The following is a 17,573-nucleotide window of genomic DNA, read 5'->3' on the forward strand; positions in this document are numbered from 1 at the left end:
CCGACCTCGGAAGGATGGAAGGCTGAGTCAACCTTGAGCCGGCTGCTGGGATTGAACTCCCAGCCTCATGGGCAGAGCTTTCAGACGGCTGCCTTACCACCGCAAATTTATATTCCCTGTCATGTAAGGAATTCATAGTCTGAGGAAGAGTGCTTGCACTCAAAAGTTCACACGCTGAATAAATCTTCGTTGGTCTTAACGGTGCCACTGGACTCTGCCTCTTTTCTACAAATATATTAACTTAGGCTTTCATCCTTTTTTAGAAATAGTCTGAACGTTTCTGGCAAAATCACACAGTAAAAAAAGCTGGTTTGTTTTTTAACTTACACTTTTATTTGCGTATATTTACAAAGCCTTTGCACCAACGGGAAAATTGAGTGGCTGGGGAAGGTAAGAGGGGTTTGGCCGCTGGTGCTGAGCACAGAAAAGCCAGGAGAGGCAGCAGGAAGCAGCTGGGCTAGAAGTTCGGAGTCACCCCAGCTGTGATGGGCATGGAGGGAGATGTCCGAAAACAGACAAGGTTCAAAACAAAACGGGACCAAAGACAGGTTTGTTCTGCATTGACTGAATCTGACTTTATTCACTTGCTGTAGGAACTCCTACAGGTGATGACAAGATACAATGCCATTCTGTTTTCAAAGAGAAAACATATCTTTCTTAAGTTTTACGTTTCTACCTAACCTATTCAATACTCTGGACACTTTATGTGGGTGGAAGCTATAACGTCCTTTTCTACACGGGTTGGGCTACATTGGATGCTGTTGAAACTGGAGTCCCCCCCACTTCCCCTTACTTCCCTTTCTGTGTATTAATCTCTCTCTGAATTCTGAGATTTCTTTTATTATTTTAAAGCCTCCAGCCCTTTTCATTATGGAGATACAAGGGGAAAGACGTAGCTTCACAACTGTAAGGGTTAGAGGCTTACCTAAAAAAAGGAAATAAAAGTGGTGAATTCAGGGTTTTCTCAGTCAGGGTTTTGTGAAACCCGGGGGTTTCTTGACAGCCCTGGAATGGTTTCCCAATGGGTGGGAGTTCGTTTTTAATATATTTTTTAAAAACTTGCTAAACACTTACCCGGTGATATGACCACATACGGTCATGCTGACTCCTTCCCCTCCCCCAACACCCAATGATGGGCCTGGAGGGGGTGGGAAGGTGAGGGCACCCATGTGGGCATGCACACAGCTGTGTTGTCTAACCACATTCCGAATGGTTGCACCACTTTTGGGGTTTCTCGAAGCCTGAAGAATGTTTCAGGGGTTTCTCAACACTAAAAAAGCTGAGAAAGGCTGGATTACATAGTTACAATACTGTATAACAATATCCAAGTGCTATTTTTTTTTTTAAGTAACCGAAAGAGCCCTGGCATAAGAGGGGAAACCTACTGTCTGGAGCGAGGAGCAAAGAGACTAGCTAAACGGAAGCACTATTGCTGCAGGGTGTCCTAGAAGCCACAGCTTAGAAATTACACAAGCATGTTGCCGTTTGGAAAACGCCTATATTTTACAAGCATTCATATGCATTACAATAAACGGCAGAAAAAAATAAAATAAGTGCATAAAATGTGTGTATTTTTCTCTAGGCCCCTTTTTGTTGGCACCTTTTGTTGGCTCCTAACAAAATTACCTAATAGACAAAAATGTGGCTCTCCAGATGTCCATGGACTACAATTCCCATGAGCCCCTGCTTGCAGGGGCTCATGGGAATTGTAGTCCATGGACATCTGGAGAGCCACAGTTTGGCCATAATAGTTCCAAATCTGGTACCCATGAGTACCATGGGACCCACCAAGACCTTTTCTAGTGCCGGTCAAGAGTTTTTAGCAGGTAGGCAGAGCCAAAGGGGGCTTTTAAAGGGGGCTTTTAGCAGGTAGGCAGAGCCAAAGGGGGCTTTTAGCAGGTGGGCAGAGCCAAAGGGGGCTTTTGTACGGCAAGGAATTTGACTGAGCACTGGGGATTGGATTGGCTCGGCAGGTTTTCAAATAGGTTGTGTGGCTGAGTCTATGCCATCTTGTCTAGGCATTCTCAGGGGCAACGGGAGCTATGAAAACCGTGGCCGCATGGATGTATGGGTCAGGCCCTCAGAAGGGAGGGCGGGAACTGGTCAGTGACGGGCACACAGGCCGCCCAATCAACTCTCTGCAGACGGCGCTTCTCTTCACACAGAAAAAAAACTCCACCCTCCCTCCAGCTTCAACAGGATTCTCCGTGGGCTGCAGGCAGGGCCAGCATCAGCATTCCCTGCAGTGGGGCAGCTGCCAAGGCCCAGGTCTTCCCTTGGGGCCCACAGCCACCTTCCCCCACCCACTCAGTCCGCCTGCTTCCCCCACCCACTGCCCAACATACCCTGTGGAAAGTGGGCAGACGCCAAGATAGGGATGGTCAAACTGTGGCTCTCCAGGAGTCCATGGACTACAATTCCCATGAGCATGTCGGTACATGCCGGCAGGGGCTCATGGGAACTGTAGTCCACGGACATCTGGAGAACCACCATTTGGCCACCCTTGCGCTATAAAGTGAGCAAGAGGGTGAGGGAAGAAAGGCTGGCTCAGTTGGGGCAGAGGAGAAGGCAGGCAGATGTATGGGGAAGGGCGATTAGGGGCACAGTTTTATTTCTCCCATGTTTGTGTGAACAACAACTGAATTTCAAGGGGACTGACTGGCTGTTTTGGCAAAGAATGATCATGGGCTGTATTTGGATGTGTGACACAGTTTACTAATGTCACAGAATTAATTTTTGCTATATATTCCCACGGTCATGTTAGGAGTTCTTAGTCTGACAAAGTGTGTTTGCACTCGAAAGCTCACGCCCTGAATAAATCTTTGTTGGTCTTAAAGGTGCCACTGGACTCTGACTTTATTAGGGGCACACTGGCAAGCAAAGGAGAGGTGGGGAGCACCAGGCACTCTCAGTCCAGGGTCCATAAGCGACCCAGTTGTCTTCTTTTCTCCCCCCCCCATCCTGCCCATTCGAGAACAGTTTTAGCCACCCACCCATAATCTACAATCCCTGCAGTCAGCCCAATGTCTTCATCCCAATTTCTCCTCCGGCTTTGCTCCTTGCGCATGGATTTTCTGGTGCGCAGCAAACTGTGCTTTCCAAACAAAGGCCCTCCCACACAAGGAGCATCTGAACGGTTTCCCCCTCCTGTGGATCCTTCTGTGCTTGAGAAGGCCGGACTGCTTCATGAAACTCCTCCCGCAACTGGAACACTGGAACGGCTTCTTTCCCGAGTGGGTTCTTCTGTGTGCCGTGAGGCCCGAGCTATTGCTGAAGCTTTTTCCGCAGTCCGAACACTGGAACGGCTTCTCCCCTGTGTGGGTTCTCTTATGGACCGTCAGGGCCGAATTATGCCTGAAGGTTTTCCCGCAATCCGAACACTGGTACGGCTTCTCTCCAGAGTGGACTCTTTCATGCGACTTCAGGTGGGAGTTTCCAGCGAAACACTTCCCACACGCCAAGCATCTGTACGGGCTTTCCCCGGTGTGGACCCTCTGATGTTTCAGGAGGCGTGAGATATGGCTGAAGCTTTTCCCACATTCAAAACAGTCGTGCGTTTTCCCTCCCGGATGAGATCTCTCGTGCTCAATGAAGTGCGACCTCTGGCCGAAGCATTTATCACAACGCGAACACTTGTACGGCTTCTCTCCCGTGTGGATTCGCACGTGTTGGGCGAGGTTTGCTCTCTCGCTGAAGTTCTTCTCGCAGTGCGGGCACTTGTAGGGCTTCTCTCCCGTGTGGGTTTTCTCGTGCCGAATCAGCTTGGATTTCTGTATGAAACTTTTCCCGCACTCCGAGCAGACGTACGGCCTCTCGCCCGTGTGGATCCTTTCGTGAATGATCAGCAGGGATCTCCGATCAAAGCACTTCCCACAGAGCAAGCACCGGAACGGCTTCTCCCCGGTATGTTTCCTTCTGTGCAGCTGAAGGGCTGAGCTTTGGCTGAAGCTTTTCCCACAGTCGGAGCATTTATACGTGTGGATTCTCTGGTGGTTAATCAGGCACCACTTCTGACTCAAGCATTTGCCACACTCCAGGCATTTGTAGGGTCTTTCCCCTTTGTGGGTTCTCTTGTGCGTGATAAGACTCGAGCTGCAGCGGAAGTTTTTCCCACAGTCCGAGCAGCTGTACGGTTTCTCGCCGGTGTGGATCCTCCTGTGAGATTTCAGGTCTGAGCTGTTCCTGAAGCTTTTCCCGCAGTCCGGACACTTATGTGGCTTCTCGCCTCCGTGGGTCTTTTTGTGCCGGTGAAAGTTGGCTGCGCAGTTGAAGGTCCTTCCGCAGGCCGAGCACTCGTAGGGCTTTTCTCCGGTGTGGGTCCTGTTGTGTACGTCGAGGTGCTCTCTCAGTCGGAAGCCCTTCCCGCACATGGCGCACTTAAACGGCCTGTCATCCCTGTGAATCTTTTCGTGCCTGACGACGTGCGTTTTGCTCCTGAACGTCTTCCCGCAGTAGGAACAGATGTGCGGTTTCTCGCCAGTGTGGATCCGGATGTGCGCTTGGAGGTCCCGGTTCCGCACGAAACCTCTCCCGCAGTCGGGACATTCGTAGGGTTTCTCTCCCGTGTGGATCCTCTCGTGCGAAAGGAGGTTGGAGGACGATGTGAAGCTCCTCCCGCAGTCTGTGCATGCGTACGGTTTCTCTCCCGTGTGGGACCGCTCGTGGATGGCGAGATAAGTGTTGTTACAAAACCTCTTTCCGCAGACAGAACATTTCTCTGATTTTGGGATCGCTCGGATTCTGTCCGTTGCTTTCCTGGCGGAATTCCTCCCTGGCTCTGTGTGCGTCTTCCGCCTTCTGTTCCTGCAGCCAGGCTTCTGGCCTGCGTTTCCACTGAGAGCACTGCTGCCTTTCCTGTTGGGAACGGCTCTGATCTCCTGCCTTCCTTTCTGCCTCTCTGGCCCAAGCGAAGTACGGGAGCTTTCTCCATTTTCCTGGTCGGGGGAAATTTCCACAGGTGCGCTCGGCAAGCATGTCTTCCTCTGGTCCTCTGGGGTAGGATTTACTAGCCAAAGAGGTTTCTCCTCCTCCTCATTCACACGCTCATCTCCTTGTTGTGGGAATAAACAGAAGAATGACGAGTAAATATCACAATACACATTTCAAAAAGTACTGGATATTAGGGGTGGCCAAATTGCGGCTCTCCAGATGTTCATGGACTACAATTACCAAGAGCCCCTGTGAGCATCATGGTAATTGTAGTCCGTGGGCATCTAGAGAGCCTCAGTTTGGCCATGCCTGCCATGTATGAGCAAATCACATGATAAATGTTTAACAAATTAAAAATATATATATTCAAAAAAATAATTAACTCCCACCCATTCAGGAAACCCTTCCAGGGCCATCAAGAAACCCTCAGGGTTTCACGAAACCCTTGTTGAAACAGCCTGGCCTATAAAATCAGCCCCTCTAAAATACTCAGACAGGTGAGCCAGTGAAAAGGAACCCGATTTTCTAATTTCTTCTCCTCCTGGCTGTTTGGTGGATGTTATTATGGGCCTCGGCCAAAAGCCCAGTAGAACAGCTCAACTACCACCAAATGTCTTCCTTCAGCCTGACCAATGTGAAGCTTTTGCCGTATCCTGATTTCTCTCTTTTTTTGCGGGGGGGGGGGTCAGATTCCTCACCCGAACTGATGCCCGACAGGATCTCCCTGGCTCTGATTCGTTGCTGATCGGGTTCCCACAGCACTTCCCCTCGTTCCAGGAAGTAGATCAAGGCTGGCTTTGAAACAGAAAATCCTGTGGGTGGAAGAAAAAGAAGCAGGGGAAGTCATGAATTCTATTTCATTTCTGGCAGGCAGAGGAGCAAAGACCCACTGGTGATTCCCGTGGTGCTCTTCCTTGAGATTAGGAGAAATTAAACACAGACAAGAAAGTTATGCTTAAGTTGACCTTCAGTCAGCTGCAGGGATGGACTAGTATGTTTTCTGAGCCCTCCTTGCGTGACAGAGGAAAGCGGTACCGGGATAGCCGGTGGAGGAGGAAGGTGAAAGTGGCATTTCCAACGTGGAATTGAAAAACTAAACCTCCTGTATTTTGTGGGCCCAACAAAGTCTCTCAGGCTTCCACTAAACAAGAAAGAAAGGGATCCCTACCTGCCGCAAGCACATTCCCATAGTTTTCCCGCATGACATCCGTGTACAGGGCTCTCTGGGTGGGATCCAGCATGGCCCACTGCTCCTCGGTGAAGTACATGGCCACATCCTCAAAGGTCACTGGCTCCTGAAACCGAGAAACATCCTTATGCGCCAGACCCCCCCTCCCCCCAGGAAATCAAAATCCACAACAGAGAAAAGATACTGAACTATTTCATCTGCAGTCAGCAATGTAAAGGAAGAGGGAAGGAATACGCCAAAGAATCAAGAGAGAGCTAAACCCACGAGGGAGGCAGTGTACCACAGCGGCTACAGGTCTAAATTTTAAGCTGAAATCCCCCACATAAGATCTTATTCTACTCCCAGCTTACTGGAAGGCTTTACGAGTTCTCAGTACTGCATCCTCCCAAGCATCGATTTTCTCCAACATAACTGATCTCTGAAGTCTGGAGATGAGCTGTAATTTGGCCCCACCCAGAGGCTGGCATCCCTACAGTGAGTCATATGGGACTTGCTTCTTAGTAAATCTATTTAGGATTGCTCTCTTCATCTCTTTCTGCTTCTGACACCCTAAGCCTCTACTTTTTGAGCCAGCAGGCACTTTTGGCATTCTGACACACAAGGTGGTGGACGCAACCATAAAATGGCTGCCACAGGAGGTGGGGCCAACCACAAAATGGCTGCTACAGGAGGTAGGGCCAAGCACAAAATTTTACCCATGCAGGGCAGCAAGATAGAAGGTATTTTCCCTTCTGTGCCTTCTGAATGGTGTGATTCCAAGACAGGGCTTTGTGAGGGGCAGTGTAGAAATAAAATTAATAATAATAATTTAAGAGGGGTCTAGGTCAAGAGAAAAGCAGCTTCTGTTACAGTTGACCAAAATGTGACTCCATTAATTACCCCCCGTTTCATTCCCCTCTCATCCTAAGTCCAGCCAGAGTACCCACAATTCTCCTACCTGAAATGGCTCTGATGCAGCCATTTTTCCCACCTCTGATTGGATGGACCAAGAGGGCAGCCCACTGGGAAGGTCAGTCCATTGCCTACAGAAATGACAAGGTTATTCTGATACCCAAGTGCAGGAAGTGACAGAAATCATCTTTGCTTCCAGCGCTAAAATCATGCCTCCCTAGAAACAGAACAGTAAAGACATTCCCCTGCTGTGCCAGTCTTCCATTCTCAGGACCTTTTGTTTTTGTCTTGAAGGGCAATATTCAGCAATGCAATCCTCCACATACAGTCTTAAGCGGAATCATTCTTTCCCCTGCAAATATGTAGGGCCATTCCGCACATCGGCAAGTGTTCCTATACGTTAACGGATTGCAAAATCGCAATAGTGAATAGTGAATGTTGCCTAATCTCTTTTTAAAACCAGCAAAGCCAACCAGCCATAACTATATCACATGGTGGTGAGTTCCACAAGATAATTATGTATACTGTTTTTGTCTGCTCTGTGTCTATTCATACATTACGGCAGAAGGAAAAACAGCTCTTGCTATCCATTTGCTCCACACTGACTACAATTCTATAAACCTCATTAATTTCTCCCTCTTGGTTGCCATTTTTCTTAGCCTGAATTTTAAAATTCTCCTTATTTACTCAGTTATGAGGATGCAGGTTTCAGGGTTACACAAATCTCTTGTGACTGTCTCATCTTGATGAATGCAAACAAAGGCAACATGTTTAGCTGCCAAACTGAGTGGGGCTGCTGATTAGACCTGCATTCTTAGGCAAATGGGGCTTATTTCCAAATAAACATGCACAGACAACCGAAGCTGACATACTGACATCAGATCCTTGGTGCGTCAAGGCCAGTATTGTCCGCTCAGACTGGCAGCCACTCTCCAGGGTCCCAACCAGAGGTTTTTCTATAACCTAATTTACACACCAAGTGATTAAAGTGCAGAATTCGCTGCCAGAGGATGTAGTGATGGCCACAGGAACAACTAACTCCAAAAGGAGATTAAGACAGATTCATGGAGGATAAGTCCATCGCTAGCAACTAGACATGGTGAATCCACAGTCAGAAGCACTAAATCGCTGAATCCCAGAGCCAGGAGGCAGCATCAGGGGAAGGCCTCAGCCTCTATGCCCTTGATATTGGCCCTGCAGAGGACCTGGTTGGCCACTGTGTGAGACAGGTTGCTGGATTAGATGGACCATCAGTCTGATCCAGCAGGGCTCTTCTTATGTTCCACCTAGCTCCTTTAAGTGGATATGCAAGGGACTGAACCTGGGACCTTCTGCATGCCAAGCAGAAGGTCTACCACTAAGCCATGGCCCCCTGGCCACAACAAAAGAGCAATAAAATAAAAGAGCAATAAAAGAGCAACTCTCCTAAACCCAGCCAGCACAAGGGCTCCTAGATGCTGAGGGGGGGGGGGCAGGGAGAAATCATACCAATAAAATCACCATTTAAAACTTGCGTTGACAGGATGCCCCTTGGCCACTGCAGGGTTGTTGTTTTTTTTTTTTGTGACTTCAGGTCATCTCCAGGTCTCACCTGGGGGGAGGCATCCTTGTTTAAAACCTAAATATTCCAAACGGGGCCAGCCCGAGTAGACATAAAACAATGCACACAACTCAGTGGCTGAAGGGCAAGAAGATGCAGCTCCCTGATACGGAACTCTCAGGTGAGGGTTCAGCAGAAAGAAAACCTTGATCTGATCTGCATTCGTTTTTTGGGGGTGGGGAGCGGTGGGGAGTTTCTCTGGCTAACCCAACGTAGAAAACTGGGAGCAAAGCAAAGCCAAGCCAAGCCAAATCTGGGGCGGGGGGGGGGGGGGAAGATGCAGCCTCTCTCTTAAGAGGCGAGGAGTCCAAGGGCAGCCCCCAGAGGACCACCGTGGCCGCCCCCGTGGAAAGGAGGGAAGGAATGCGGCTCAGGCCCCACCAGAGCGCCGCGGGGCATGCAGAGACCCCTCTGCCACAGAGAGCCGCCCCCTCCCCCGCCCCACTAGCCCCTCCCGCCCCCTCCCCGCCCAGCAAGAAGGAAGGAAGGAAGGAAGAGCAAACCGGTTTGGGGGATGCAATCCCAGCTGCCCACCAACTCTGCAAGGAATCCCTCTCCCCCCCCCCCCGCCTCCCCAGCCTGCCCAATGCAACTGAGCATGCTCGGCTCCTCCTGGGCATGCTCAGCAGCGGCAAACGAAGCTCACGGTGGTCGTCCGCCCTCACGTTGCGCCCTCACTTGGAGTTCTAGAATGGGGGGTGGCTGAGGTTAATGTATTGGTGTGTTAGGACTATCCTGCACAGTACCGGTACTCCCAATGCAATCGCGGCAGCAGGGGGTATTAAAGTATTAGAAGTATTAAAATAAGCAGGACTAATGTTGAGGCCATTTCGGACCCTTTAATACAGTTCCTCATGTTGTGGTGAGCCCCAACCATGCATGTGTTCTTTCACAGAAATTAAACCGAAACTGGACAATGGCGTGAAGATCCATTGTTCGTGACTGTATATAAATTGTTTTTTTCCCGGGGTTTCTCAGTTCAGTTCTGCCTCTTGTCCCACCATGCCCATCTCGCTCTTTTCCTCTGCTCCAGACAGACAAACTATCTCGGTCTACCCCGCAAGGCTGTTGTGTGGATGGCACCCGCTCCTCCCAAGCTGCTTGCCCCGCCCCGACCCCTCTGAAAGGGTCATTCGACCCCCAAAGGGGTCCCGACCCCCAGGTTGAGAACCACTGCCATAGAGGCAGTCACTGAGAAACCCACTGTAGGTTCTTTGTCAAACACCATTTTCGTGTTGGACTGTAACACACTATTGAGTGAACTGAAGAAGGTACAAACCAAAACATTCCCAGTCCTTCAAGCAAATTGTTCCCCAGTGTCCAAAAAAGGAAGGATGAAGATTTTTTTTTTTACTGCTGGAGATGAAATAATATTTATTGATATATTTGTTCTACTGCCCTTCTGGAGTGCTCCTGATGGCCTCTGTGCTCCCAGGGGACAAATCAGGTTACATCTATTCATCCCTCACCTGACAATGGGAACGCTGACTCTCTGAAGCTTATCCCTTGAAAAACTTGTTGGGACTCGAATCCAGCTCTTTCAACTGGAGATCCTCTTCTACTGCTGCTCTCTGAAGCTACTTGTTTAATGTCAGCAGTGGCCTGGCATGAGGTGTTCCCAACCCCCCACTTCCTAGCCAACTGTGAGGGATTTCCCTGAATGAGAAAACATTATGAACTCTGTCTCCTGTGGGTTCCTTCATGGATAAGAAGCTGTGTCTTTTGAATGAAGCTTCTGCCACAGACCACGCATTCATAGGGTTTCTCTCCGGTGTGCGTTTTGTAATGGTTAAGGAGGTGCGATCGTCGGCTCAGGCCTTTCCCACAGACGGCGCACTTGTACGGCTTCACCCCCGCGTGGAGACTGCGATGGCTCAGGAGATTCGATCTCACACTAAAACTTCTGCTGCAGACAGGACACTTGTGCGGTTTCTCGCCCGTGTGGCTCCTCTCCTGTTTCTCGCAGCCCGATTTGTCGACGAAGCTCTTCCCACACGTTGCGCATGCATAAGGCTTGTCTCCCATGTGGTTCCTCTCGGGTCTAATGAGGCGGTAGCTCTCCTGGAAGCCTGTCCCACAGACAGAACATTCATAGGGCTTCTCCTCCACGTGCGTCCTCTCATGTTTGGCCAGCTGTGAGCTGTCGCACTCGGAGCACTGGTACGGCTTCTCTCCCGTGTGGGTCCTTTTATGCTTGGTAAGGTCTGAAGTGTCGCTGAAGCCCTTCCCACAGGTCAGGCACTTATATGGCTTCTCTCCCGTGTGGGACCTTTTGTGTTTGGAAAGGGCCGAGCTGTTACCGAAGCCCCGGCCACAAAAGGAGCACAAGTACGGCTTCTGCCCCATAGGGATTCTCTCGTGCACAACGAGGTCAGAATTGGCGATGAAACTTTCCCCACACGTCAGACACGAAAACGGTTTCTCTCCTGTGTGGATCCTTTCGTGTTTTGGGAGCTGAAAGAGCCGCTTGAAGGTTTTCTCGTACCATGAACATTTGTATAACTTCTCTCCCGTGGGGGTCATCACGGGGCTGGTAAGATGCGACCTCTGCTGACCTTTGCCCCCCCTCCCTCGTGTGGATCTTCATGAGCCGGGAAAGGACCGAACTCTGGTTGAAGCTTTTCCCGCACGCCGTGCACTTGTACGGTTTCTCTCCCATGTGGGTTTTCTCGTGGATGGCGAGATGGGAGGCCTGAGCAAAGGTTTTCGCACAGGTTGGGCAGCTGTACAGTTTCTTTCTGGTGTGTGTCCTCTCGTGCCTTGTAAGGTGGGATCTCCAGAAGAAGCTTTTCCCACAGTGAGAGCACTGATAGGCGTTCTTTTCTTCGGCAAGCTGGGGGAAGAAGCAAGAAAATCCCCACGTGAAAGAGGCTCTGTTTGTGAGGAAGGTAAACATTAAAACAGAAAGCACAAGAAAACAAGGAACCTACAGCCAAAGCATTAGCCAATCAGTGGTTAGAAACATCACCATCCAAACTCTTAGCATTAATAACACGCACCATGTTGTTGCAACATCTGTGTAAGGCTGGCCAGAATTATTATTCCCCCCATTGCATATGGAAAAAGGCAGAAACAGGATGGCTTGCTTAAAGGTAAAGGTATCCCCTGTGCAAGCACTGCATCATGTCTGACCCTTGGGGTGATGCCTTCTAGCGTTTTCATGGCAGACTCAATCCGGGGTGGTTTGCCAGTGCCTTCCCCAGTCATGACCGTTTACCCCCCGGCAAGCTGGGTACTCATTTGACTGACCTCAGAAGGATGGAAGGCTGAGTCAACCTTGAGCCGGCTGCGGGGATCGAACTCCCAGCCTCATGGGCAGAGCTTTCAGACAACATTTATGATGCCTTACCACTCTGCGCCACTTGCTTAGGGCCACCCAGTCAGCTGAAGGGTAGCTCCAAGATTTAGTATGTGGATGTCCCATGAAGAATGACTCTTTCTCATCCCCAATCTTATCGTCAGATATAGCACCCCTAATTATCCCCTAAAAGAGCCTCTTGTGGCGCAGGGTGGTAAGACAGCAGACATGCAGTCTGAAGCTCTGCCCATGAGGCTGGGAGTTTGATCCCAGCAGCCAGCTCTAGTAATACCTCTAGTATTAACCAAAGTGCTAAACCTTCTTTACGAATCTGTGGAATTTGTTAAGCAGAGGCTGGAGAGCCATCTGACGGAGAGGCTGATTCTGTGAAGGCTCAAGGGGTGGCAGGTGACAGTGGATGAGCGAGAGGGTTGTGAGTGTCCTGCATAGTGCAGGGGGTTGGACTAGATGACCCAGGAGGTCCCTTACAACTCTATGATTCTGATACAAAAGTGTTCAGGGACTTCTCCAGTTGAATCTTCCCCACAGACAAGTCAATTAGTCAGCAGGGATACCTCCTTCATTTGCATTGCTGTGGTCATCAGTTCAAAGCCCCCCCCTCCCCCCAAAAAAGCAGTGTAAAAGCTTTTTAAATTAGCTTGTAAAAGAGAGAATGTGGAGGCGTCGGGTTTCAATCCCTACAAAGCCACGGCGTAGGTGGACTCTTGAGCCAGTCTCTCATCCCACCTCACAGGGTTGTTGTAAGAAAAGATTCCCAGGACAGCCCAGGGATGGGATAAAAATTAGAAAAGCGCCGCCATCCCCTTCTCACATTTCCTCCTTACCTGGCAGCAAAGCCCAGCCGGGGATCCTATCGCTCCCGGCGCCTCTCCTCCGCTTTCACGGAACCCGATTCCACCCGCGCCCGTGTAAACGCGCGCCCGAAGAAACCGGGCTTGCTTCCTCTCCTTTAATGCGCCGTCCCAGGCAACGGAACGCGCGCTCCTTCGCAGTCTCTTGCGGAGGGGCTCATTTGAAGGCTCGTCTCTTTTTCCGCTTCCCCTCATGTGACAGAGCAGCGGGGAAACCAGCCCTCTGCGTGGCTGGAGATGCGGGAGCCGCTCCGTGGGGAAGAGCGAGGAAAGGGTCTCGTTTGTACCAGGGGGGCAGGAAAGGGTCTCGCCCCCTTCCCCTTCTTCCTCCTCCTCACCTGAGGACACGGGCCTGCAAAGATAGGGTTCAATGCTAATGCAGGTGGAATTGTTCTTGAGCATGTGCAGAGGGCTGCTGCGGAACCGCGGCCCGTCCACTCCCCACACTTAAACGTAGCGGATTAGAAAGAGGGCGCTGTAGGGATGCCATCCTCCCGGGGGGACCGGGGGATCCCCTGGAATGGTAATTTATTTCCAAATTCCCCTGGAGAAAATGGATGCACCGGAGGGGTGGATTCTAGGGCACTGAACCTCTCTGAGGTCCCTGTCCTCCCCAGGCGCCATTCCCAAATCTTCAAGAGTTCCCACCCTGAATCTGGCAACTCTGCCCTACCTGTTCCATCGCCTGCAGGTGGCAAGAAGGGACCTGGCAACCCCAGGGGGCTTTCGAGAAAGGCTTCGGCCCCTTGCCCCTCTCTGAATGAACCGCTCCAGATAGCGGGAACTTCACCCCTTTGCAATTCGCCCCCAACCCCATCTGCGCCCGCAGACGTTCCTAAAACACGGAGCAAGAGAGAGATTCAAGCGGCCCCTCCCTTTAGGCTACCTGCTTTGAGCTGCGGGAAAGGAATTGCAAGAGATCCCCGGGACATTGCCTGACTCAGGGTAGGTATGATGATGATGGAACCTCCAGGTTCAGAGGCAGTGTACCCCTGAATGTCAGTAGATGGTGGCTGGGAGATGGCAGGGAGACACGTTGGCCTCCGCAGCCCCGGCCTGTGAAGTTTTTTGACGGCACCTGGTTGCGCTATCTGGGCTGTTGGGCTCCTCTAAAAAGAGGGAGTGAGAAAGCAGCTGATGAATTAAACAGAAGAACCCGGGCAGAGAACAGACTCGTGAGGTGGGCCTGAAGCAGCGGGACAAATCTGGAGTCCAGGGGCACCTTGAAGACCTGCAGATTTCTATTCAGGGCATGAGCTTTACGAGTTCCCCTAGACAGGATCACCTGCAGAAATATCCCCCCCCCCGCTCTTTTCCCCCTGCTGATCAGTCTCCCGCAGAGTTGGTAACGGCGCTGCCAAGGCCCAGAAAGGGACTCCTGGGTGCGTGAATGAAAGCCTAGCCCAAATAATTGCGCCGACGGCGGGGGCGGCTCCGGCTCTCCGGCCATCCATGCGCTCGAGGAGCGACTTGGCGGAGCTCCCTTTGCCAGGCTCCTGGCTCCGCTTCGGTCACATGATAGGAAGCGGAAAACCGAGCGAAAGCCGCCTGAATAAGCAAGAAACGGGAGGCTGAGCTTCCTGAAAGGCACTTCTCCCCAAAAGCTTGATCCGGATCCTTCAATCGACGGGCAGTTTTCTCCTGCTTCTTTTTTCGTGTGTGTGCCCGCGCGGGGTGTGGGTGTGTGGGAATGGCATGCACGTATGTTGGGCATCACTTAATGCGGATTAAGCATTCTGTTGCGTTCGTAATAAGAATGAAGGATTAAAAGGTTAGATTTTACTATTTCCCCCCTCCCTCCCTTTAAAAAAAAATAATGCATGCTCCTGGGTGAATCCGGTGTAGAAACTCCCGAGTAAGAAAACCCGGGGGTCTGTTTGCGCTCTGGGGTTTCGTCCCCGCGACGTGCAGAGCCTTTTCGGCGTTTTGACATTGAAGGCGGGGAAGGTGGCCGGGGAAGGTCTGCGGGAGCCGCAGGCGCGAGAAAGCGGAGGAAGAGAAAGAGGAGCAAGCCCCGAGGGGGTCGACTCGGCAGGGGGGCGAACTGCTGAAGCGGTGGGAGAGGCGGGGGACGGGTTGGGCTTGCAAAATGCAAGCCTCCCCCCCCCCCTCCGGGTAATCTTGCTGCAAGCCCCTTTCACTGTTAAGTAGCCCCTGACAGATTAAGGGGCTTGCAAAACATGCCCCAATTCAATGCAACCCACTCCCAAGGCAATCGGGCTTCAAGCCCCGTTCAGCGTTAGAGAGCCTGTTACAGACTACAAAGCCAGCATGTGTTGGCCTAGTGGTTAAAGAGGGGCAGATGGGTCGGATTCCCCACTCCTCCTCCACATGCAGCCAGTTGGGTGACCTTGGGCCAGTCACAGCTCTCTTAGAGCTGTTCTCACAGAGCAGTTCTCCTACAGCTCTCTCAGCCCCATCTACCCCGCAGGGGGAGAGGAATGGAAAAGTGATTGGAAGCCGGTTTTTGGACTCCTTTGGGTAGTAAGAAGCAAGGTATATATTAAAAAGAACGCTCTTCTTTAGGGGGTTGGCAAAATATACCCCAACTCAATACTACCCGTTCCCAGCGCAGTCTTGGTGCAAGCACCGTTCAGAGCTAGCTAGTGTGTCACAGACCATCTTTAAAGGGGGCAGAGGAGCTGCAGAGCTTGTAAGGACACAACTGTCAAGAGTCTGGAGATGACTCTGGGTGCCTCACTATCTACAGAGGCCCAGGTCACAACTCTTGCTCGCCTGGCTTTTTATAATCTTCGCAGTCATAACAATTGGCACCCTATCTGTCGCCATCTGACCTAGCCACCGTGATCCTTGCAACCGTCACCTCCAGGCTAGACTACTGCAATTCTCCCAACGCAGAACTACCCTTGGAGCTGCTCCAGAAGCTTCAGCTGGTCCAGAATGCAGCTGCAGGGGCCCTTACTGGGACCCATTGGAGGGCCCATATATAGCCTCTGCTCTTTCACCTGCACTGGCTCCAGATTGCGGACCAGATCAGGTTCAAGGTTCAGGTTCTCACCTTCAAAGTCCTAAACAGTTTGGGACCATCGTATCTGTGGGACGACCCCTCCCAGTATGTCCCCCCAAAGCATATTCAAGTCTAGTGAACAAAAATTGCTGAGGATCCCTGGCCCCAAGGAGATTCAACTGGTCTTGAAGCAGGGCCAGGGCTTTCTCCAGGCAAAAAGGCCCTAACCCAGTGGTCCCCAACCTGTGGTCCGCGGCCCGATGCCGGGCCGTGAAGGCCAGGGCGCAGGGCCGCAGTTCCCTCTCCCCGCCCCCCCCCGCGGTAAAAAATTTCCCAGGCCGCAAGCTTGCAGCCCGGGAAAGTTCTTACTGCGGGAGGGGGGGAAAGGGAATAAGGGCCGTGCCGCGCATGCGCACGCGCGGCCCGGCCGCGCTTGCGCACGTGCATGCTGCGTGGCTGAAATTGCCACCATTCACTGGCAGGGGGTCATGGAATTGTAGTCCATGGACATCTGGAGGGCCGCAGTTTGACTACCCCTGCTCTAGCCGCTGCTTGAAGACCGCCAGTAGGGGAAGCTCACTGTCTTCCTATGCAGCTAATTCCACTACTGAACTACTCTACTATTATGAGCCCACAGAAACAGCTCCCTGCCCTCCTCTAAGTGACAGCTTTTCATAGACTTAAAGAAGCAGAGCTTTTTACTACCCGAAGGAGTCTCAAAGCGGCCTACGGTCACATTCCCTTTCTCTTCCCACAACAGACCCCCTGTGAGGTAGGTGAAGCTGAGAGAGCTCTGAGAGAGCTGTGACTGGCCCAAGATCACTCAGCTGGCTTAAATCGGGGAATCAGATCTCCAGATCCAAGGCTGCTGCTCTTGACTACTACGCCACGCTGTGTAGTGTACTGTCATGAGAGCAGTTGTGTCCCCCTTCAAACTCTGCTTCTCCACACTGAACTTTCCCAAATTCAGCGCTTCCCTTCTCCAGAAGGCCTGGGGAAAGGGCTCTTCTTGGGAAGAACTGCTTGTCAAGACAGACAGGACCTGGCAAGGCGAGTCACGTATTGTCAGCACCTCAGTTTCCTCCTTCGTAAGCCTGGAATAAAGACAATCGGCTCCCCAGTGTATTCTGCCGTCAAATGCATAACACTGATCACTTTGGAGATTTTTAAAATAAGCCCTACTGGTATGTCTTGATTAGCGGAAGTGGATGGATACAATTTTTTTTTGTCCTTTTCTAGGCCTGGCCAGATTTGGAGGACGCGGTGGGGTGCTCCACAAAGACAGGGACTGAATCCCAACCCATGAATTCTCGGGCGGGTTTTGTACCCCCAGGAGGATTGCAGCAGCATGGCTTCTTTGGGTAAGGATGCCTGTCTTGTTGTGTTGGATTCGAAACTGGCATGTGGAGATGTAAGAATAATTTTGCCCTCCTCACACACAACACTGCCCTTGAAAACAGCATTTTCCTTTTCTCCTCCAACACCTCCAAATCTGGAAAATGTATCTGAAGATGTAAGCCGTGACTTACGGAAGCTCCTCCCCTGCCACACATTTTGTAAGTCTTTACGGTGATGCTGGACTCTTTCTCTTTTCTACTGCCACGAAGACTAACGTGACTACTCATCTTTATTAGCTGCCTCTCTGTCTTACAGGAATGTAAGGCAGCTTACGGCGCAAACAGCAGTAAAGCACACACAAAAAATTCTCAGTGTCTTGTTTCTCAAACAAAGTTGCTTTCTTCCAATCAGAATTTCCACATGTGGTGATAAAGCTCGAAGATGAGGAGGTCCCCTGGCTGCCAAATAACCAGGGATCGGAGGAGAGT

General features: G+C 51.2%; 3 protein-coding genes across 8 annotated transcripts in view; 1 reads left to right on the top strand and 2 right to left on the bottom strand.

Moving 5' to 3' along the window:
• The window catches only part of LOC143834431 (uncharacterized), a 41,531-nt gene that overhangs the window by 16,701 nt on the left and 7,257 nt on the right, over positions 1 to 17,573 (top strand). The window contains exon 4 of the mRNA XM_077331266.1: positions 14,384 to 14,387. Within this exon, the coding sequence (XP_077187381.1) occupies positions 14,384 to 14,387 (4 nt within the window). The remainder of the gene's footprint in view (positions 1 to 14,383; positions 14,388 to 17,573) is intronic.
• Positions 1,729 to 9,190, bottom strand: LOC143834230 (uncharacterized). Of its 5 annotated transcripts, XM_077330876.1 has the most exons (6): positions 9,113 to 9,189; positions 8,510 to 8,600; positions 7,056 to 7,140; positions 6,098 to 6,224; positions 5,628 to 5,741; positions 1,729 to 5,050 (listed from the first exon to the last, which is right to left on the bottom strand). In XM_077330876.1, exons 3-6 carry the CDS (start codon positions 7,077 to 7,079, stop codon positions 3,030 to 3,032), a joined length of 2,286 nt encoding a protein of 761 aa, XP_077186991.1. In that variant the 5' UTR covers positions 7,080 to 7,140; positions 8,510 to 8,600; positions 9,113 to 9,189; the 3' UTR covers positions 1,729 to 3,029. The 5 variants fall into 5 exon arrangements, with proteins under 5 accessions (XP_077186991.1, XP_077186992.1, XP_077186990.1 ...); XM_077330877.1 differs by lacking the exon at positions 8,510 to 8,600 and having other exon boundaries at positions 9,113 to 9,190; XM_077330875.1 differs by lacking the exons at positions 8,510 to 8,600; positions 9,113 to 9,189 and adding an exon at positions 7,886 to 8,465.
• Positions 9,848 to 13,442, bottom strand: LOC143834390 (uncharacterized). 2 transcript variants are annotated; one of them, XM_077331206.1, is made up of 2 exons: positions 12,753 to 13,442; positions 9,848 to 11,442 (listed from the first exon to the last, which is right to left on the bottom strand). In XM_077331206.1, the coding sequence occupies exon 2, from the start codon at positions 11,130 to 11,132 to the stop codon at positions 10,281 to 10,283; it is 852 nt and encodes a 283-aa protein (XP_077187321.1). In that variant the 5' UTR covers positions 11,133 to 11,442; positions 12,753 to 13,442; the 3' UTR covers positions 9,848 to 10,280. The 2 variants fall into 2 exon arrangements, with proteins under 2 accessions (XP_077187321.1, XP_077187320.1); XM_077331205.1 differs by having other exon boundaries at positions 9,848 to 11,482.

The sequence above is a fragment of the Paroedura picta genome, chromosome 3, assembly GCF_049243985.1.
Source record: "Paroedura picta isolate Pp20150507F chromosome 3, Ppicta_v3.0, whole genome shotgun sequence".
NCBI lineage: Eukaryota > Metazoa > Chordata > Lepidosauria > Squamata > Gekkonidae > Paroedura > Paroedura picta.

Excerpts from the sequence above, each read along its gene's own strand:
- LOC143834230 (XM_077330875.1), bottom strand. Across the intron at positions 6,225-7,055 it reads CTGCATCAGAGCCATTTCAG|GAGCCAGTGACCTTTGAGGA; the intron begins GTAGGAGAATTG and ends TCTCGGTTTCAG. Across the intron at positions 5,051-5,627 it reads CCTGTCGGGCATCAGTTCGG|GAGATGAGCGTGTGAATGAG; the intron begins GTGAGGAATCTG and ends TCCCACAACAAG.
- LOC143834390 (XM_077331206.1), bottom strand. The coding sequence starts at position 11,132 with ATGACCCCCACGGGAGAGAAGTTATACAAATGTTCATGGTACGAGAAA.